The sequence below is a fragment of the Myodes glareolus genome, chromosome 1, assembly GCF_982192425.1.
Source record: "Myodes glareolus chromosome 1, mMyoGla1.1, whole genome shotgun sequence".
In the NCBI taxonomy this organism is placed as follows: Eukaryota; Metazoa; Chordata; class Mammalia; order Rodentia; family Cricetidae; genus Myodes; species Myodes glareolus.
The window spans coordinates 140610546-140632845 of NC_142026.1; the positions used below are offsets into that span (position 1 = coordinate 140610546).

The window sequence follows — 22300 nt, forward strand, 5'->3', positions numbered from 1 at the left end:
TAACCACGCCCTTCACTCGCTGCCTTTTGCAAAGAGGCCGGGAAATGCCAGGGAAATTTATGCCGTGGGACTTCTCAGAACAGAGGTTGCGACAGCTTCAACATCAAATGCGGGTGAGTCTGAGTGGAGCTTCGAGTTTGAAACCACGCCTCCCAGGGCTGTGGGGGACCTTGGAGAACCGGGGTTGTCTTGATAATCACTCAGAGTTGTGAATCCCACCTTGAGCCCTCTCAGAAAGGAGAAGGAGACCAACTCTTATCTGCCTTGTGCTTTCAGCATCCAGAAGCCAAGGATGACTGGCCTGTTTTCTCCCAACTGCCCTTAAGGCCCTTCCTTCAACTCCCACGCGAGGCCTCCCTGACCTCTCAGCGGACCCTTCAGTCCATCTCGGTGTCTCCTAACCTGGCACCTTCTTCAGCTCTGTTGAGCATCTATGAGCTGAGCAAGTCTGGGGACTAAATAGTTACCCAGCAGAAATTATATAATCCTAACTGTTGCCCTCTTCGAGCACACAGCAGAACAAATAGATCGGTAAAGTAAACAAAAATATAAATACCATGCTGAGCAGAGATCCCGAACCTTACAAAGTCAATAATCAACCCCGCAAAATTTGAGAGTACACGGGTGGTCTGTAGGGATCTGAAACTCCTATTGCACAGTGAAATCTGAGGGCTTAGAAGAGCGAGGTCTCTGCAGAGAGTGTTATGTGGCCAGCCAGGCCTTGGTGGTACACTAGAAGCAACATAGAGGCTGAGGGAAATGACAGTTTCCTGGGTGGTAGTGGTGCAAACCTTTAATACCAGCACTTGGGAGTCAGAGACAAGCAGATTTCTGAGTTTAAGGCCAGCCTGGTCTATAGAGAGAGTTCCAGGACAGCTGGGGCTACACAGAGAAACCCTGTCTCAAAAACAAAAAAACAAAAAAAAAAGCAAGCAAGCAAAGTGACATGCTATAGCAGGTAGTGGTTCCTGGCCAGAGAGACACAGCTGGCTGCATAAGCTACACCTTGAAGGGCAAGGCTTCCAGGGTAAAAGATGAGGAGCTCAAGGAACTGGTGAGAGCTACAGGCAGCATTTCAGATCTTTGTGAATTTGCTGAAAAGTGCACATTGAAGGAGGAAGCATTTGTTACAGCAAAAAGTGCTAAATTTTTTGAGGGTAGCACATTTTCTCCTTCCATCCAAATCCCAGCTCAACTCAAGCTTCATCCTGGGGCCCTGTGCCTCAGCACCCAACTCATGACCCTTTATCTCACCATGAGGAAAAGTACTTCTCACCAATCCAACACTGGGGCAAGGTGAGTGTGTGGGCTCCAATCACAGTCTGAGATGTAGTGTTTACCCCACCACAGTTGTGGTGTACAGGCTGCACAGAAAGCTAAAAGGCAAGCGAGAAGCTCAGAGGTGGCTCAAGCCTTGCTGGTGAGGTGATCCATGAGTAAGGGTCGATTAGAGCTCTCACAGGAGAGGTGGGTCTGCAGCAGTGGGTTGCAGGCTCACGTGCACACAAGAATGTGTATTTCACTCATGGAGGACTGCCGCCTCAACTGTGCAGAGGTTTCTGTGTGCGGCCAGAAATCTCCTTGGTTTGCAGGTAGCTGCTTCCCCATGGTGTCCTGGAGTCCGTTCAGAAGGACACCAATGAAATTACAAAAGAACCTACCCTCAATGCTTTGAATCATTTCTCTTGTAGGCACTGTCTTCAAATGTTTCCTGCTGAGATACCTACTGGGACTTATACTTCACCATATGATTGGGGGGGTGTGGTTACAGTCCATAACAAGCCACAGGATACACCATGGTCTAGCAGAGACACTGGGGAGACCTAGGGTCAGAGCAAACCTGAAAGGATTGTCCTCACAGACTGCTCTTAGCCCCATTCTGATTGGCCCAGACTTGGGAATACTTGTGTCCCAGGTTCATGGTGAACACATCTGACTGGCACTGCTGCACAGCATTGTCCTCGTAGAATAGCTCGATCATTTAGGGACAAAAACTAGGAAAAGACATTGTATCAGAAGGAAAACAAAGCAGTCTCCTTGCAGATGGAACCATATTATAGGTATGGTTCTAAGGAATATGCTAAAACCTTTTACATTAAAAAGTGAGTTATACAAGACCAAAGAACCTAGCATCCATCTGCAGAAATAAATGGCATTTCTGTGTTCTAGATGAACACAAGTAAAATTAGGAAAACATTCCATGTGCAATACCATACAAAAGAATCAAAATATTTTGAAATAAATTTGACCAAACACATACCAGACGTATAACTGCAGCTGCTATTACAGTTTGAAGTCTATAAATTAAGTAAATTTCATCAAAACATTCCAGAGATTTTTCATAATGAAATAAAGAAATTTAGCAGTTAATGCAATGTAAGTCCTAGGTTTTGGATTTATATAGTCACAGTTACATAAAATATTTTATCTTTAATGATAATAGATTCTTGGTGAGCTGATTTAGAGAGCGGTTCTCTAACAGGAGGGACAGCATCTCCGTCTGGAAACTGAAGTCTCTGCAAGAGAGACTGCATCTAGCAAAAATGACTAGACCTACGAAAGGAAGGATCGAATCTCCTGCAGGAATGATGGGATCCCTAGAAAGGGGGACTTAATTTATTCTCTGTGGAGGCTGGAGCACCAGCAGGGTACCAATCTTTAATTTCAGAGACTGTATGTTCAGTAGGTTGGACTGAGTTTCCGGGAATGATACATCCCAGTAAGACGGCCACACCTGGACCAGTCGTATGTGGGAGTTAAACATGCACTTTATAGTGGTCCATGCTCTACCTTCCTTCCAGAGTTCAACCTCTGTTCACCTTCTCCTTGACCTTCCAAGACTACCCACCTCTCTCTCTCTTTTCTCTCTCTCTCTCTCCTCTCTCTCTCTCTCTCTCTCTGTCTGTCTCACACACACACACATACACACACTTGATGTTGAGGGTTGGGGTTTTTATTTTATGTATATGTAATAATAAAATATGTATATACATTGAGCATACATATATAATTTTACATATAATTTAATTTTATATAATATAAATACATATACATAATTTTTTCTTTTGGTTTTTTGAGACAGGGTTTTTCTGCGTAGCCCTGACTGTCCTGGAGCTCACTCTGTAGACCAGGCCAGCCTTAAACTCACAGAGATCGGCCTGCCTCTGCCTCTTGAGTGCTGGGATTAAAGGTGTGAGTCACCACTGCCTGGCTGTTTTTGTTTTTTGAAGGCAGACTGATTTTATGGCTTCCTCTGTAAACTCTCCACTTCCCAGCAATGCTCTCTGATACCTTTCTGACCAAAGGATAAAGTGTGGAGTTTTGCCTTCCTAGTAAGTCCATGGGGCTGCTGCTGATAGTGTCAGGACTGCCTTGGTAGGGCGAGCCCTGAACCATGGGGTGTGGGTGGGAGAGCAGGCCAGGCCTTCCTGAGGTGGACTCGTCTCGGCGGCATGTGAAGGAGCTGAGCAATCTGACGGCCGACCTTCCTGGCAGTTCTTTGCTGGGACTGTTCCTGCTCTTTCTTGTGCTCTCTGTGCATTCACAGTATTTCAGTGTGACCAAGCAAGCACTGTGTTGATAGGCTTTCTGTTTGGATCCTTGGTTGTAGGTCAAAGAAGAAAGAATAGCTGAACTGGAAACAGAAAATGCTATTCTGCACCTGAAATTGTCAGAGGTAACATTTTAATGTGTCTTGTACACTGATAGACCAACGTACCCAGCATGAGTAGTGTTTGGAGTCAGCTCCTGTACATGCGACTTTCATTTGATCTTTTGTCCCATTCAGTGAGGTAGAATGAATTCTCCAGGTGACACTTAGCATGTCGTCCAATGCTTGAACAGGAATGAATTCTAAATTATTTATCTTGGTGCTCACAAATATATAAGGAATAATCCATTAATGATATGCCCAGCAGCTGTTTCTTAGTAGATGCGTTGTATAATATATGCATCATGAAGTCCACATTAAGTTGTACAATTCAGTGTTTACTAAGTCTGCAGATATACAACTGCTACAGTCTTTATGTCGCTGGAACAAAATACCTGAGACTCCATATCATTTACAAAGAACATTTATTACTTTCAGCTTTGGAGTCCAAAATTAAGGCACTGCAGGTTTGATGTCTGTGGCCAGCTCATTTTTCTAATTGGCACTGCCTAGATGTCCTCATGTGGTAGAGGGGATGAGCAAATAGCTGTCTAGCCTTGTTCATTTATGAGGGTAGAGTCTTCATGATTTCACCACCCCCTTCAAATACCCCACCTTTATATCACCGCAGTGGACATAGTCAGCGTGAGTCTTGGACGGGCTCTGTAGCCCCTAATCAAGCTGTGGAACTTGTTCCTAAGGCCCCCTCTTCAGTTTCCCTTACAGCCTTTTTACTTCTGAACAGCTCCACACCAATCCAGCAGACAGACCTGACCCAGCCACAGCCCTTCATTCTGTCTACAACACATTGCTGGGCATCCCCAGGGGCACCTTTTGCTCGCTTCCATCCTATTTGAGGGAGCTTATCTGCTCTCAGGGACTGAGCCAGAAACTAGAAGTTTGTGTTGGACAGGGCCCTTCCATAGGAGTTCAGACATTGTCTCCATCACAGGATGTGAGCTCTTGGCTGGGGTGAGCACAGGTGCGGTTTCACTGAGATGTGTGGCTGGTGTCTGTGAGAGGCTGGGCCTGCCAGCATCCACTGCTTATAAAGACAATGTAAGGAGAAACCCCACCCCCAAACACACAGGAAAGCAACAAAATGAGGCAGAACCCACAGTCATCACCTTTTTCGTTTGGGGTTTCTCTGACACTGCGGAAGTCAGTGTAGAAGTCTGGCCAGCCCTGCGAGCATCTCTGCTGTCTGGTCAGCCCTGTCTTGTCCTGGAGCCTGGATATTTTCTCTGTCCTCCATAAGTCTTAGATGCTCCCTCTAGCACTCCATAGGGAATACTTTCTGTTACCCCCCCCCCCCCCGCAATGCTCCACAGAAATCCAGAAGGATCTTTTTTTAGATGTGTGTCTGTTGAAAAGCCTTCCTGTTGAAAGCCTTCCCTGGGTTTGGCACTGCCCTCGAGTGAATGCCCAAGCCCTTGGCCTCTCTGCAGGTTGGCACTCCTTCTCCTGTCACTTCTCTTCCGAGGTCTGTCACTCACAGCCTTGGCTTGGGCTTTGTCTGTCCCTTCTACCTGGCCAGTGCCTCCTGGCCTAGCCCCAAGACTCCCAACCCTGAACTGTCCACGCTCCTGGGATTCCTTTCCTGACTCTCCCCACTCTAGTTTAAGCTCTATTGGCATCTCTCTTCCTGTGTAGTGTATATCATGGGCTATCAGTAATTTTCTTCTCTTGGGGGAAGGTACCTGCTGTGTTTTCCAGGTTTTAAAACGTTATACTTTATTTTCTTTCTTTCTGTACAGTACCAGGAAAGGATGAACAGGAGCAGGCGTGAGGCCTGGCATGATGCTCTGCTCAGAACAAGGCAGTGTCAGCAGGGAAGCATCCACGCAGCCTTCCTCCAGCTTGGCTGCCTGACTAGGGCAGAAGTGACCTTAGCACTGCCAAAATCACCATGTATGCACGGAATGCTGAGTGGTGTAGGGCTTAGGAGAGCGCGTGTGTCAGAAGAGGCTCAGCACAGGTGTCTCCAAGGGGTTCAGTTCCCCTGCTCAGGAAAGGAAGCCTACAGCACTGTTAGCATCTGAAAGAAGATGAGATATGAGTAGCTTTGGGCCAATAGACAAATTACTTGAGATGGCGACAGTGGAGGCTAAGTCTCCTAAGTCACAGTTGTTCTTTTACCTGCAAGTCTGTCTATGTGCCATATGTGTGCTTTTGCCCTCGGGGGAAAGAGGGCATCCAGTCTCCTGAGATTGTGGTTACAGTTATGTGAGTGCTGGCAACTGAACCCCGAGTGATTGTTACCTGCTCAGCTATCTCTCCAGCCCCCACAGTGGTTATTTTAAAGTTTAGTGCTAGAAAGTGTTTGTAATAAGGTAAGTATCCCATGCCCCAGTATCTTCTACGAGCTGCCCTTAGACTTTCAGTGGCTTCTGAGGGAAAAATCAGGAAAGCAGCTATCTCACTTAGAATAGTTGGCAAGTCTCCAGTGTGAGACTGTGGTAGATATTTTTATACCATTGATTAAAAACATTGTTCTACCTTATGTTAAAACAATGTGACCAGGATGGGAAACAGGAAAAAAACAAAACAAACAAAAAAAAATCCGTCTGCAAACAGGATTAACCTTCCATGGTCAGATGTGAAGGTTTAAGCTGTGTCTGTTCAGAAGAGGTTCGTGCAGCACTCACAAACTCTCCCCCGCCTTAAGAAAGCCAGCCTATCTTTGAATGAGCTACACAGTTATCTATGCTTTATATGATAAAGCACCTTGATTCAGCTTAGCCTTGCCATTTTTATTTCTGTTCATGAAACTCCATTATTCATAACTAAAGAGAAAACCATATGGTAGGCTCACATAACATGTTGTCATGAATTATTGAGAGTGAATACTAAACCACACACATCCTTTCATCAGCTCATCGTCAAATCATCACACTGAAGGTCCTTGGGATCACAGCTGGGGTTGGACGGGGAATGTGTGACGTGACGCACAGGATATTAGCTGCATTGTTCCCAAAGTTCCCTGAAAACTCGGACGCAGGCTGTTCCTGGAACTCTATCACGCACATAGATATGGCAATTGCTTCTTCCTGGCCCGAGTTCATGGTAATGAAACCTCCAGAAGTTGGTCTGGACAGCCCATCAGAGCTTTGCTCTTGCTTCACATAGCCCCAGTGCTCCACCAAAATGATGAGGTTGTTAAATGGGTCAGATGTCCATGCACAGTGAGCTGTATTACAGAGACTGGTCATATAACTGGGGTTTATATTTCCTAGGAACCTTAATAATATGGAATATATGAAATCGTGAGCTGCTCTCAAAGCACTATTTTGAGTTAGAATTTTTGGAGGGAGCTGGGGCAATGGTGACGCATACCTTAAATCCCAGTACTTGGGAGGCAGAGGCAAGCAGATTTTTGTGAGTTCAAGGCCAGCCTGGTCTACAAAGAGAGTTCCAGGACAACCTGGGCTGTTACACAGAGAAACCCTGTCTCAAAACAAACAAATGAAAAAAACAAACAACAACAAAAAAACCCAAAAAACCTAAAAGAACTTCTGAAGGGAATTGTGGTGAATACTCACCCTGCATATTTGACGAAGAACCACTGCCTTACATGCCCCTAGTTCATAGTAGGTCACTTCAGGATTGCTGGCTGTCAGCCGCTTCTGTATCCCATGAACTTTTGTGGTCGGTTGTACAGTTAGACTGTAGTGGCTGATAGTGGCATGATCAGTCGTGCTAACTGTGCTTTGCTTACACAGAAGCTTCAACAAGATGTCAAGGAGTTTCGGAATTCCTTCCTGGTGCTCTTACAAAGCTGTCAGGTGGAGCACCAGAGCTGCCTTTCTGACGTCACGGCTGTTGTGCAGAGGGCAGAGCTGAGTGGCGAGGCTCTTCGAGGTGAGAGCATGGCCCAGTACACACTGAGAAACCTCTGTGGATGGTGCCCAGCCTGGGGCCCCAGCCCCGTCTCTTTTTACTCCTAGCATATGCTAAGTGATGGCAGTGACAGATGCTGTGCCACTCACACCATGATGAGATGCCCCTCCCGTGTTTGATGGTCTGCCTACCTGCCCTGTAGCTTGCCTCTTCCCCTCCGACACCCAGTGCCATGCAGTCCACACCTGTGACAAGCCCTAAGCTGATCATCATGCTGTTATTTTAAGAGTGCATCAAAACGTACAGCTGCTTACTGCTTTGTGGTTAGGCTAACATCTTAGTTTAGATAGCGATTGCCCTGGGATCTCACGGTAGTCTCCATAGGACAGTTCATTTCATTTCAGAAGCCTCCTGGCGGTTCCTGTATACATATGTATGATCAGTATGTTTGCATACATGTGCACATGTGTGTGGTATATGTGTATATATTACGTGTATATGTGTAGTTTATAGCATATTCATGTGTGTGGTTGTATTATGATGTCATATATGTACATATGCTCGTGTATGGTGCATGTGCATGATGAGTACATGTAGAGTATCTGGTCTGTGTTCATGGATAGTATGTGTAGCATGTGTATAGTACACGTGTATGGTCTTCACTTGCATGCTGCATGGGAAGAGTCAATCATCCTTCCCAGGAGGAACAGGAGCAAATCATGACAAACTAAAGGGAAGAATGGAATGTAGAGCAACTGGCTTCTCCCTAGGAAATGCTGATATGCGCGTGTGATGATTTTATGGCCATCAATCACTACCCACAGGAGCGCTGTGCATCATGCTGTGCCTGGGAAATGCAGCCAGGAAGGCATCCCAGGCTGTTGTTCCTCATGTTGCCAGAAGGTCCTCGTCGACTGAGACAGCATGTCCCCTTCACCAACATCCCTTGCTCAAGCAGCCCTACTCCATAACTCTGACAGGAAAGCAGTCACAGGCCGAGGAAGATGAGAGCTTCCAGCTGTGAGCCAAGCTGAAGAGTGTCTGTGTAGATTGCTCAGGGTAGAGCTTCTCACCTATGCTGTGTCGGAGACAGGCACCAGGAGTCTGTGTGAAGCAGTGTGGGTCTTCCTGTAAAAGATGGGGTCATCCTGTAGGACAGAGAGTGCTGGGTCCCAAGATGTGTAGTAAGAGCCAGAAGTCAGACCAACTTCTGCCACGTGTCCTTGTCGCACACAGAGGGGGCGGCCTCATGGAAGCCTTTATAACCTGAGCAAGCTCAAGCTGGAGACATGTCAGCCCTCAGTGGGTGGTCATTATACCAGGACTCCTTGAGAATCACTAGTTACCATGAGCATTGAGCACCCAGAACTCAGTTGGAGAACCCACTGTGGCCCACAGCCTACCCTGCCCCCCAGCCTCCTTATGATTTATACTTTTCTTGGCTAGGAGACCACAGAGTCTCCTCCTGAGAACTGGACTGTAACCTGGGGTGACCTGTTCCTGCAGCTTGTCAGTCGGAGGCTACACACCTACAGCAGTGCTTGCAGGAACTGGAGTCACGCTACCACTTGGAGCAGCAGAGGAGGAGGACCCTCCATAACAGCCTGGTGGTGAGTGCCTGCGTTGCCAACACAGTGGATCAGCAACTCAGAATATGCCCAAGGATGAGCATGAGGCCTCACCTGAGTGACAGCTGACCGAAATTGCTAGAACCCCATAGGAATGCTCGGGGGCAGGAGTCACAGCTCAAGGTAGGGCAGAGGAAGTGAGAGTACGCCAGAAATTGTCAGTTAGGATCAAACATCCTCTCCACCGAGAAGCCACTGGCCACCCTGCTCAGCCAAGAAGCAGTGATGGAGGGAAAGAGGTTCACCAGAGTATTGGGGTTAAGAGCACCGGTAGCTGTGGTCTCTGTTGGTAATGTTGGTAATTGGCAACATCTGAGACTGACAGTTAAGCTGATGAGGTGTGGGACAGGTGAGTAGGGGATAACTTTTTCAGGATATCAGAACCCCAGGGTCCCTGGGGTCTTGCTCTGTCTCCCTCAACCACAGAAGAGCCTGCAAGGATCTCTTGTCTTCCAAAGAGGCGTAAGACCTGAGGTCCCTTGGAAGACCAGCAGTTCAAACTCAGTCCTCCACATACTAACATGAGCAGCTAAGGTCCGTAATTCATCTGGCCAACTTTTCAAAGGTGTGACTTCTATGGTGTGTTTTGCTTAGTGTCTCTGAACCCCAGTTACTAATTTCCCAAAGCCTGTGTGTCGGCCTCTGGTGACACAGCTCCCGCAGTCCTTGAGAACATATGCTTACCTGTTTCAGTACTTAGGACACTGGCCTTAGAGGACAGTTTCCGGGTACTTGTGTAATAAGCATTAGCTAAAGTATTTTAAGGAATTTTCTCTTTTTTAAAAACACTTTTTTATTGAAAATTTCTTTTCTTGTATCATATTTCTGATCATGTTTTTTCCCTTCCCCAAACCCTCCCAGGTCCTCCCTACCTTCCTACCTACCCAATATGTTCTCTTTCTCTCTCTTAAAAAGAAAAGCAGACTAAAACAACAACAAAACATGTAAGCAGAGACTGCTTGTTCATTTTCCGGCTGCTCAGACCTAAATAATCACATAGAAACTCTATTAATTACAACACTGTTCAGCCAATGACCGAGGCTTATTTCTAGCTAACTCTTATATCTTAAATTAACCCATTTCTATTAATCTGTGTCTCACCATGAGGCTGTGGCCTACAGGTAAGGTTCTAGCTGATGGCTGGCGTCTTTCTCCTTCAGCAGCATCTCTATGACCCAGCCTACTTTCTCTCTATTTCTCTGTTCAGATTTTCCACCTGGCTTTATCTACTAAGCCACTGGCCAAAACAATTTCTTTAATAACAAATAGTAATAAAACATATTCATACAGAGGGAAATCCCACATCAAAAAAACAAGTGTGTGTGTGTGTGCATACACACACACACACACACACACACACACACACACACATACACACATTTTAATCTCCACAGCACTACTGGTTCTTAAGGGAAAAGTCCCCTGTTGTAGGAGGCCATTTGTTTGTTCCTGGCTGCCCAGACTCAAAATAATCACTCAAAAACTATATTATTTAAATCATTGTTTGGCCAATCACTTAAGCATATTGCTAGCTAGCTCTTATGTCTTTGGTTAACCCTTTTCTATTATTTTATATTTTACCACAAGGCTCGTGGCGTACCAGCTAGCTTCTAACTGGTAGCTTGTGTCTTTCTCCTCTGGAGGCTCCATGGTGTCTCATAATTCTGCCTTCTTTCTCCCTGCATGGTTTAATCTTAAGAAAAGTCACTCTACTGACTCAAATAACTCCAATTAAACCAGATTAGAACAAATTAAAATGCCCATGTTTAATAAATGCAGCACTCTTGGGTGGACCTAGACAGCATAGCAGGGAGAGGAGCCCACACAACCCCCCCCCCCGGAGTAACCTGTGGTAGTGGTCCTGACCCTCCCCAGGGAGAGGTCAGCACTTGGCAGGCTGGGAGTTGGAGTTCAGACCAACTCAACTCCCAGGCCAGATGCTTCCAGTCATTCATCCCAGACTCCTTGGATATAGGGGTGTTAGAGGGCTGGAGTCTCTCTTTCAATCAAATACTCCCAACATTCAGTTTATTTTTCCCCGCCTAGCTCTACTCTACCCTATCACAGGCCAAGACAGTTTATTTATTCATTAACCAATAAAAGCAACACATATCCAGAAGGATGTCCCACACCATTCCCCTCCCTGGAGAATCTAACAAGACCTCATGAGAACAAGGCATTCCCACTTCTTTCCAGGTACTAAGGACAGGCAGATGCACAGAGCCTACTTGCAAGCATTTGGGGCAGTACTGTATGCCATACAAACAGACAGGTTCCAGATGTGCTGACCGGCTGTCTGAAGTATACCACCCACTGATCTCCTCAGTACCCAGCCAGAAATCTCACGAGAGAAGAGAGAAGGAACCTGGCCGTGTGTGGAGGGCTCTCCACAGTGTTCACAAATATCTACTAGACTCTTCCATGGCTTTGTGTATCATTATTTTCCTGATGCCTTTGGTATGAGAAGGCAAACTTCCCATAGCTGAGGATGATAGAAAGTTGAAAAGGATAAGACAGTGTTGATAGGCTGAGCCTGCTTTAGACACAGGAAGCCAGACAGGTGTGGGTGACAGATGTAGAAGAGCAAAGGGTCCCCATATCTGCGATGCACCCTGAGTCCCACACAGGTTCTGATAGTGATCATGTTTGAATCACTTTTGTATTCAGACTTTCTTTGTATTTCCAGTTCCCAAATAATGACACAGAGACTTCTTGTTAATTATAAAAGCATGGTCTTAGCTTAGGTTTGTTTACAACTACCCCTTAAGACTTAAATCAACCATTTATATTCATCTACACTCTGCCATGTGGCTCTTTGCCCCTCCTCCATTCTGTACGTCTGTGTCTCATTGGCAAAATCCCCAGTGCCTCAGATTCTTCCCAAATTCCTCTCTTCCTGAAAGTCCCACCTAGTCTCTCCTGTCTAGCTATTGGCCATTCAGCTCTTTATTAAACCAATTAGAAGGCACCTTAGACAGAGATACATCTCCACAGTATACAAAAAGATGTGGATATCATGAGGCCACCTTGATGACTTCCAGACAAATGCAGGCATTTCTGCTTTAGTTGTAGCATCTTGACTACTGAACTTCCCAAATGCTGACCGTTCCTTCCTCCCTACCCCCTTTCTAGCATGGTACCTATACTCTGCAAGTATATGGGTTTGCTGGGTCCCACCTCCTCTTCCTGGTCTCTCAGTTGCCTATACCCTTGTCCTACCTTGTTGAAGCATTCCAGGCCTGCTTTTCCATGTGAGCCTTTCCTACCACAGTTACTGCTGTGCTAATGGTCCTTGCATTTTCCTGAGTGTTTTTCTGTGGGTGTGTGTGTGGAGAGGTGAGGGGTGGAACCAAGGCTATCTGAAGGGAATTCAGTCTTTTGGTTACAGGATGCCTGGTTACCAGGTCTGTTGGGTCTAACTGGTTGTCTTCAGCTATGTGAGTCAGAGTTGACAAGCCAGGGAGGGCTCCAAGGGTTGTGCTAACTGGAGGCCTGCTGGGCTAGGAACCGCAGTGGTTTCATCAGAAGAAAGAAACCAACCAGACTCTGTGGGCTCTAGGCACCTCGGGACAGCAGTGGGTCTGAACTTAGTGAATGGCTAGAAAGCAGTGACGTCATGGCTGAGCTCAGGATGCTTTGGCTGCCTTGTAGAAGATGGATGGAATGCTTGAAGACAATCTCCCAGGTGTCAAAGACCCAACCAGGGTCTGGGGCACTGGTGCAGCCTGAGCGGCAGGCTCCTCAAGGTCAGCAGTATTTAAGACCAGCATTGAATGCTACGTCGACAGTATCCACAAAACAACCTAAATCTTACCTTTATCTGCTCCCTCTGACCTGGAGGAGGCTGTGTACTGTGAGCACAGGTCACTTCATTGTTGTGTTCTAGGTGGTAAATCGTCATGTCGTCTGGATAATCCCCTGGAGGGTCAGGGTACAAGTCGCAAGCCAAATTCTTGAAATTCCTCCTAAAATGCCGGAGAGAGTTAGCCCTTGATACCAGGAAATGGATTTTTGTTGCTACTTAAGGAACAAATCTGTTAAGGTTGAGTAGCACTGAGCTGGTGACCCTGTGGGAAGCTTCAGAGATCATGGCAGCCTGCTGCTGAGCCAGCCTCTGTGCTGTTGAAAGTTCTCTGTTGTTGTAGGAGCTGAAAGGAAACATCCGAGTCCACTGTCGCATCCGTCCCCCTGTGTCGGCTGATAAGGAGCTGGTTGGTTCGACTTCACAGAACTGGTAATATACTTTCACTTTCTGTCTGTGTATGGCTTGGGTCAGGGCTATTCCAACCCAAGGGAAGAGAAAGGCTTAGGATAGTGGCAGGAATTGCATGCCCCTGTGATCCCAGCCCTGTGCTTGGAGTAGCTCCTGATGCCTAAGTGAGGCTGTCTTTTGGGATGGCCCTCCCTGTGGGTGATGCAGGGCACCAGCAGTGAGAGCAGCTTTCAGTGTGGCCAGAATATCTATCTGCATAAGCGTATCCATTGGACTAAGCCTCTGTCCTGTCCAGTAGCAGGGTCCCACCCCATCTGGCCTCCCCTTCAGGTTGTACCAAAGGGGACATCCCTTCATCCTTCCTTCTAGAGACTGCTCTCATCAAGGCTAAGGAATGTCTAGTTGTGGTAGTTGATCCTTTTGACTTACAGGAGGTCTTGGTGGCGATAGTGTAAAACTAAATGAGTACTTGCTGACTGAGCTCAGCAGACATGCCCCGTGTCCCATATCCCATTCTCCTAAGAAGCCTCCTTCCTTCCATGTCTGCACCTGTTCTCTCACTCCTTTGTCCCCTATCCCTGGGCGATGCTGGTCCCCTCGGGTCTGCAGTAAGTGTCGACTCCCTGGCCTGCTCCATGCGTTGGATCCTGTTGTCCCATCCCATAACATCCTACTCTTCTGAGAGGCCTCACGGAGCCTTTTCTGTTTCTATTACACACTCTTAGTGTGACACATTGCATCTCTGTCCATGTGTGTGTGTGTGTGTATGTGTGTGTGTGTGTTGCACGTGTACATGTTTGTATAAGTGCATGCACACAGGCTGCAGCAGGGTACTGGGTACCCTCTTCTGTCATTCCTCATCCTGTTCTTTTGAGGTAGTGTTTCTCCTTGAGCTTGGAGCTTGACTTTTCATCTTGGTTGGCTCCCAGCGAGCCCCATGCATCCTCCTATCTTATCCCTAACGTGTTATAGATATGCAAGACCTGGACTGGCTAGTATGGGTGCTAGGATTCAAACACATGTCTTGAAGGAATATGGCCGAGACCCCAATATTGTCCCTATTTTCAGTGGTGGCAGAGATGTTTTCTTTTCAAGTCTTTCATTCTGCTAGCCATGGAGCAGAAGATGCTTTCACACCACTAGCCATGGCCATTTGTCCTAAGCTGCAGCTGGAGAAGAGCCGTGTCCTGTGAGACTTACAGTTCTGAAGAGCCGTGAGCTCTCCTGAAAGCGCCTTTCAAATCCTATTCACAGGCTTGCTTCTGTTACACTGCCCAGCTGTGCCCAGCTGTAGGATATAGCAATCACCCCCCCCCCAAATCTTTGGTCTAAATGGTGCAAACTGAGGCAATCAGAAGTGCTTTCTCAGTCACCCCACTGCATCCCACACTTCAGACGAAATGGCTGAGTAGTTCCGTTGCAGACACTTCCAGTATGGCTGGGTCAACAGGCTGTTCCTTTCCCTCCTAGGTCAGAACCTCCATGGACGCTCTGGTTGCTTATTCTCCTCCAATTTTTGTTCTGAAACATACCGATTTTTCAGGTTCCTGGTTCTTGTAGGCATTGGAGCTCCTGTAGGCACACAGTTTGACATTGCTTTCCTAATCATTCCTGTCCTAAAACTGGTGGGTGGCAGGGTGGGGGGAGCGTCACCTAGTGCGTGGATTGTAGCCCATAGCTGACCCACCCTCAGGTTACACACAGGAGGTGGGGATGTGAAAGGAAAGGTGGGGTGTATAACAGAGGTTCGGGGACCGAGCATCAGGGGAGAGCTCAGGAAGAAGTGGCTTACAATAGCGCTCTGATAACCGCTGTCTTGTCTCTGCAGCACCACCCCTGGAGAAGTGGTCCATGCTGTTGATGACGTAAGTAGTTCCTAGTGAGTGACATCAGAGATGCTGTCATTGCTGCATCACATCCCGGTGTCCTGGGCCCCCTACACTGGGAAGCATTGGTTTCATTCTTTGTGCCATGCTGACCAGTCTTGGCCTACTGGTTCAAAAGACCAAGAAAGCAAGTGCTAAGATTTCGGTCACTGAGAAAATATAAAAGCAGTGAAGTGAACTATGGACTTTACAATTCTGAATTTGAAGTAGGCCTGACTCTTTCTCCTTAATCTCCTCTAGTATCTTGGTTTATCTACAGACTTTGTGGTAGTAATGGGAGCCCAATACTCAACTATGGCTGGACATGTATCATGCTCATAGGTTGGGGAAGTCCTAGGTGACTGTGCTGGGCCCCTTGTATCCATGATAAAGGAGGTTTCACAGATGATAACCATGACTCAGCATGTAGAATGTAGCATGCAAGAGATGCTGGGCTGAAAACAGATCTCAGGGCAGGACTAAAGTCAACTGAAATACAAGATGATGCTAAAGCTTCTAAGCTCCTCACTGTTTCAGACACACTGATTACCTTACACTAGAACCTAGAGCCTCCGTACATTCTGAGAAGTGGAGGGAAAGAATATACATCTGTGATCCCCTTCCCGTGAGAAATAGATTTCAGTAGAAATAAGTAGTTTCTGAGGGGAAGTTTATCCTTGTGGGTGATCCCAGCTAAGACACTCAGAACAAAAGATGAAATTGGAACATCACCAGTAGCCCTTTGGGCCCTCCCAGTAGTCCTCTGTGGATGTTGCCCACCTTGGGGCTGACAGAGTCTTTGTGAAGGTATAGTAGCATGCACTGAACTGGAGATATGATGATCTCATGTCCTTATGACAGGCCCACATGCTATTCACATGATACCTGTATCCAGCTGTGTCTCCAGACCAGCATGCTGAGGACTAAACAGCAGTGAAGGATGCCTCACTAGAAAATGAATATTATTTTCCTAACAAATAAATGTGCATTATAAAAAAAAGATAGAGTAGAGAAGGGAGAGGCTATAATATACAGCTCCAGTTACACAGTGATTTCCATGTGGTTTTCTAAGACACAATTGTGAAGGGTATTGGGAACATCTGGGGGCTTGGAAAAACATAAATGCTTTCCTATGCCATCAGTCAATAATATGATATGATATGATATAATATGATATGATATGGTATGGTATATGATATGATAGATAAAAGCTGCTTACCCAAGTTTGACCTCCCATCAGTGAGAAAACCACCCTTATGTGGGGCATCCATCTCCAAATTTGAAGAAAGATCGAGGACTTCCATCTCTAGATTCTATGAGTAAAGAGAGGTCAGATGCCCTTGTGCCCTCTGTTCTCAAGTGCCTTTAATGAGAAGTCACCCTTCTGTCAAAGTGGCATGCTTGGGATGGCAAGTTCTGTAACTGTCATGGTTTGAATATGAACATCCTCCAAAGGGCCTTGTGCTGGAAGCTTGGTCCCAGAATGGTGTATTGGGAATGGATAGTTTTTAAGAGACAGGGCCTGGAGCAGGGGAGATGGCTCAGTGGGTAAGAGCACTTGTTAGGTAAGCATGAACCCTTAGCACCAACCAGTTATGCATGTGCTATAATCTTATCATAGTGGGGCAGCAGGACAGAAGCATATCCTTGTAGCTTATTTGCCAGCCAACCTAGATGAAATGACAAACCTGTGCTTCTGTGAGAGACGCTGTCTCGAGGTAGTACAGAGAGAGTGATGAACCAAGATACCTAATGCCTTCATTTGGTCTCTTCATGCTTACACATTCATGTGACACACACACACACAAACACACACATACACACACACACACAAAGATGGTGCTTACTGCAAGGTGATTAGGTCACTTCTAGAGGGAGCCTGTGTAGCAAGAACTGGTTGCTATAAAAAGGGTCAAACTGTTCCCGAATGCCTCTCCCTTCTCATCCTGCCATGAGATCTTTCAGGCACACACGCCAAGTATGATGTGATGTAGAACTATGACAAAGGTTAAGCCACCAAGGTCACCTCATCTTTGAACAACAAAAGATCCAAACAAAGTTCTTGGTGCGTTACCCAGCTTCAGCTGTTTCTGTCCTAGCAGCAGAACGCGGCGAGCTCAGCCGCTCTTCAAGGAGCGCTTACCTCACAAGGAGTGACGAATAAGATGCTGAGTGTGTTGTAAGAGTCCTTGTCCTTTGAGGAAGCACATGGTAGCTTTACAGGTAGATTGAGGTGGTTTTCGTTTTCAGTTTAGACTGTGCCAAAAAAAAGAGAAGTAGGCGTGTGTGCAAGAATACAAGATGGAGGGCTGGAGAGATGGCTCAGAGGTTACCTGCTCTTCCAAAGGTCCTGAGTTCAATTCCCAGCAACCACATGGTGGCTCACAACCATCTGTAATGGGGTCTGGTGCCCTCTTCTGGCCTGCAGTGATACACACAGACAGAATATTGTATACATAATAAATAAATAAATATTTAAAAAAAAAAAAAAAGAATACAAGATGGAGCGGGCTTAGTGTTTAACGCAGGGCCTTGGTCCTAGCACTGCCCGTTCTGTGTCAGTGTACACGTTAGAAAGTCTAAAACTCAAGTTATATTGGGTTGGGCTGGTTTTATATTTTGCTCTAACTTGTTGCATGTATCACAAAATGAATTTAGAAAGCTACTGACTGTTAATACTGGCAGTTTTGTGTCTAACTTGAGATCTCAGGATATATGGGCATAGTGTGACTAGTCTTCTAGGTCATGAGAATTAGTGTGGCTACTCTTTCAGTCGTGAGGGTTAATGCAGCCACTCTCCCAAGTCATAGGAGCTAGTATGGCCATTCTCTCGAGTCACATGGGTCAGTGTGGCCCTTCTCTCAGGTCATTAGAGTGAGTCTGACCATCCTCTCAGGTTATAAGACTCAGTGTGGCCGCTCAGGCAGCATGAGTCTGTTTGTCTGCTTTGTGTTGGTGGTTAGCCTGCGTGTGTGTGAGTGTGTGTGTGTGTGTGTGTGTGTGTGTGTGTGTGTGTGTGTGTGTGTATGCAGTGCCTGCAAAGGTCAGGAGAGGGTTGGATACTCTAGAACTGCAGTTACAGCTGCCTGGGAGATGCCTCATCGGTGCTAAGAGCCAAGCCCAGGTCCTGTGCAAGAGCAGCCAGTGTTTCTAGCCACTGAGCCATCTCTCCAGTTTCTGCTCTGAAGGCTGTTGGTTACAGTCTGCTCCAAAAGCTTGTTTCATGGGAATCAGTCTTAAGATAGTGTATCATAGATCTCAGCAACACTGGAAATAGTTTTAATCAGTGATTTGATGGCCTTATATTTTTCGTTTTTACGAAGGGTAATAGTTGTTTCAAAAATTAACAGAGCCTCTGAAAATAAACACTTTTAAGGTCTTTAAAATTCTTTTCTTTAAAGCTATCTTTATTACATTTATTTGTTTTGTATGTGACATATGCAGATGTCAGTGGGCAGCTTGCAGGAGTTGCTTCTCTCCTCCCAGCTTGACATGGGTTCCAGGGATAGATCTCAGATTGTCAGTTTGGCAGCAAACTCCTTTAACCTCTGATCCCTCTCACCAGCCCCCAAAGTATATTTTGTTCTGCCCCACACACCTTGTATTGCCTTAAGCACCAGCATTGCTAAGGCAAGCAAAAGGAGACTTATGAAAAAAAGACTTCAAGACTTGGGGTTTAAAGACATTCCACAGCTGATTGTCATGGTATACATACATCATTAATCCCGCCACTTGGAAGGCAGAGGCAGGTAGAGTAGATCTCTGTGAGTTCCACATCATCCTGGACCACATGATGAGTTCCAGGACAACTGGAGTTACAAACAAAAGTAAGCAACAACCCTACCCCCCAATACAAAGACATCCCGTTCTCAAATTGCAAGCCTTTTCTCTCATTCTTTAGGTGAGCTCTCAGAGTACCAGTGGCTAAACAACACCTACTCTAGCCTTTCTAGTCTACAGCCTTCTGGTCAACCCTCATGAATTATCCACTGAGAAAACACGTCCTTGGGCAGATTTCTGCCAGCTGGTGGGGAAATCAGATTGTATTGCTTCTTTATTCTACCATCCCTTAGCAGACCTCCAGGGCCCTGCTCGAATTCCACTCATCACATTCGGAGGTCTTAGTGTTTTCAAATCTTACTCAGCAAAGTAAGATATTTCCTTTGATTGTAGCATTTTGGGTTGTGTTTAAGACATATCAGCAGAATGCAAACTGTTTACTAAGCAGGTCTGCATGTTAGGACTGCATGTACTCTTATCTGCTGAGTGAGTGAGTGGCCTTGCATCTCTTGGCTTTCATGATATTTTTATTCCCAAAACCTGAAGAGTTTGAGTTTCTGTCGGCTCCCTGCGATCTCATTGCCCAGCACCTCTCGGCTTACCCTTAAGTCAGAGCAGACTCATGTGGCCGCCCTTGTCCTGGAGAACCCTACAGCTTGCTTGTTTACACTTTTCATTTGATCTACCTCTCACTTGAAAGACCCAGGAGAACAGCTTGTTGGCTTTGCAACAAACACCGGTGGATTGCAGTGGAGGTTCTTCCTGCCACTGACTTGGATTCCTAAATTCCTATGACACTTTGAATGAGCTGTTCTACATAGTTTTGGTCCCCATACCTGGTCCCCAGTTGATAATGCTGTTTCGGTAGATTCAGGAGGTGTAGCTTTTCTGGAAGAAAAATGTCATTGGGGGGTGGGCTTTGAAGTTTCAAAGCCTTGCCCTGGTGCGGGAGAATTGCCTGTATTCTGTCAATTACATTTTAAATAAAAGCTGATTGACTGGTAGCCAGGCAGGAAGTATAGGAGGGGAAAACCAGACAGGAGGTAGAGGTAGGACAATGAAAACAGGAGAATTCTGGGAAGCAGGAAGCCTATTCCTCGAGTCCTGTACACCAGACACTGAAGAAGCAGGATGTGACCTGCCCTGCTGAAAAAGGTACTGAGCCATGTGGCTAACATAGATAAGAATAATAGGTTAATATACATGACAAGAGTTAATAATAAGCCTGAGCTAATGGGCCAAGCAGTGTTTTAATGAATATAGTTTCTGTGTGATTATTTCGGGGCTAAGCTAGCTGGATGGCTGGGGTGACAAGCAGGCCCTCATGCTACATTGCCCCATTCCCAGTTCACGCTCTCTGCTTTGTACTTACGGTTCAAGGTGTGAGTCCTCAGCTTCCTGCTCCTTCTACCATGCCTTGCAATCATGGACCCCAACCTTCTGGAACTTAAGCACCAGTAAACTCTGTTTTATAGGTTGTTTTGTTCATGGTGTCTTATGGCAGAAATCTAAAAGTAGACAGAAGTTGATATGAAGGAGTGGACTATTGCTGCAACATCTAGCCATGCTGGTATTTTGTTTTGTTTTTTGAGTGTGGAAGACTTTGGGATTTTGAACTAGAAGAGATTGAATGCTGTGAGAAGAATTTAGTGGGTTGCCCTAGTAGGAGCTTGGAAGACAGGAGTGCCAAGGGCCATGCAGACTGTGGAAGCCCAGGTCAAGGGGATTCAGAGGGGAACAATATTTTTAACAACAGCTAAAGACCTTTCTTGTGATTATTATTATTTTTTTTAAAAAAATATAGCTTCCTTCTATCCTTATCCTAAGAACCTGCCTGAGGCTAAACTTAAAAGTAGTGGACTAATTTATTTGGTGGTGGTGATTTCAAAAGAGTCCAATATTGACTCTGGCATGTGGTTATCAGTAATTATTCTTAATAAGTCTTCAATGAAAAACAGCAAATGGGGCAGAAAGAAATACAAAACATACAGTTCATGGAGAAAAAGGGTACTGGCAAGTTTAATATTAGAGCCAATGCTTATGTTAGAAGAGAGGCTAAAATTGTTAAGGAGATTAGCACCATTAATAAGAGGCCATATTTCCTCAAGGCAAGACCTCACCAGCTCAGCTAATGCGTGAAAAGGAACTTAAGGCATGTTCTGTCCCTGGAAGGTAACTGCAATCCAAGGCAGCTGCTAATGTGGTCCGTGGGTCCCAGGGCTTTCCCAGGCATTGCCCTGTGTATCCATCATTCAGTAGAAGTAAAACAGCACAGCAAAGGACTGCTGTGCGGGCCGAGACGGTTGAGAACGTGGTTGAGAAGGTGTGTCACTGTTCATCTCTACATAGAGATAGTGTGTGGGCGACCTGAATTTACCTGGCCAGTTACTGTCTCCGTGACTCCCAGACCATGTCTGTTCTCCAGTAGGCTGTCCTTTGGCCTTCCACATCAGCTGTTGTACATGCGTTCCCAAAGTCGATCCATGACATAGCAGAAGGTAGATTTGAGAGATGTCCTGTTCCTAATCTGAGAAAGAGAACGGGCCTGAGGAGCGGCCGACAAGTACCGAGGGAGGTATACAGGGAGGAAGCTCAGAGAAGGTGACTCGAACCTGGCAAGCTGGGGCAGCAAGAGAACCTGTGGCCAGTTAGCAACAGTAAGGGGAGCTTTGAAGAGAAAGAGGAGGCTTGTTTCCACTGTTTGCACACCTTGTTTCAGAGCTCATGGGACACAGAGAAACTCTGTCGTCCAGTGACTATGGGACTTGAGCACACACCAGATTCAAGAAGGCTATATGCCTGGACAAGCTACAAAATCCCCTACATATTAACAGTCACCAACCTGAACCTGACAGCAAATGAGGGAAGGACCTCCTCGAGGTGAGGTGACCCATCTCCTTCCCTCACCCCTTGCCTCTTCTAACCCCCTTACTCCAGCTGGGATACCCTCCTCACATATTTTCAGGTCCTGGTCCCGATGTAACCTTTGTGCTATATCATACTTGGGCCTGCCACTGCCCTGGGGCTCAAGGGCACTGGGACCGGAGCCTAGCTCTTCACCATATCTTAGGATTGGTGCGTTGTTGAGGGCCTTATGTAGACAGAGGCTGCTTGTTCATTTCCCAGCCACCCTGACCAGAATAATCACACAGAAACTGTATTAATTACAGTACTGCTTGGCCAATAGCTTAGGCATATTCCTGACTAACTCTGACATTCCTTTAGGGTTGAAGCTAACTTGAAGATAGCTGGGTATGTGTCATGCTGGGGCCTTGGAGTCACTTGTGGCTGACAGTAAAAATGTCCTGCCACAGTGAGGTCAAGG

At 46.2% G+C, this 22300-nt stretch overlaps 1 protein-coding gene across 1 annotated transcript in view; it reads left to right on the forward strand.

Moving 5' to 3' along the window:
- The window catches only part of Kif25 (kinesin family member 25), a 37403-nt gene continuing 15103 nt past the window's right edge, over nucleotides 1-22300 (forward strand). Inside the window, exons 1-6 of the mRNA XM_048421353.3 lie at nucleotides 1-113; nucleotides 3611-3676; nucleotides 7372-7510; nucleotides 8996-9099; nucleotides 13263-13351; nucleotides 15159-15195. Coding sequence (XP_048277310.3) covers nucleotides 45-113; nucleotides 3611-3676; nucleotides 7372-7510; nucleotides 8996-9099; nucleotides 13263-13351; nucleotides 15159-15195 — 504 coding nt within the window. The 5' untranslated portion in view covers nucleotides 1-44. The remainder of the gene's footprint in view (nucleotides 114-3610; nucleotides 3677-7371; nucleotides 7511-8995; nucleotides 9100-13262; nucleotides 13352-15158; nucleotides 15196-22300) is intronic.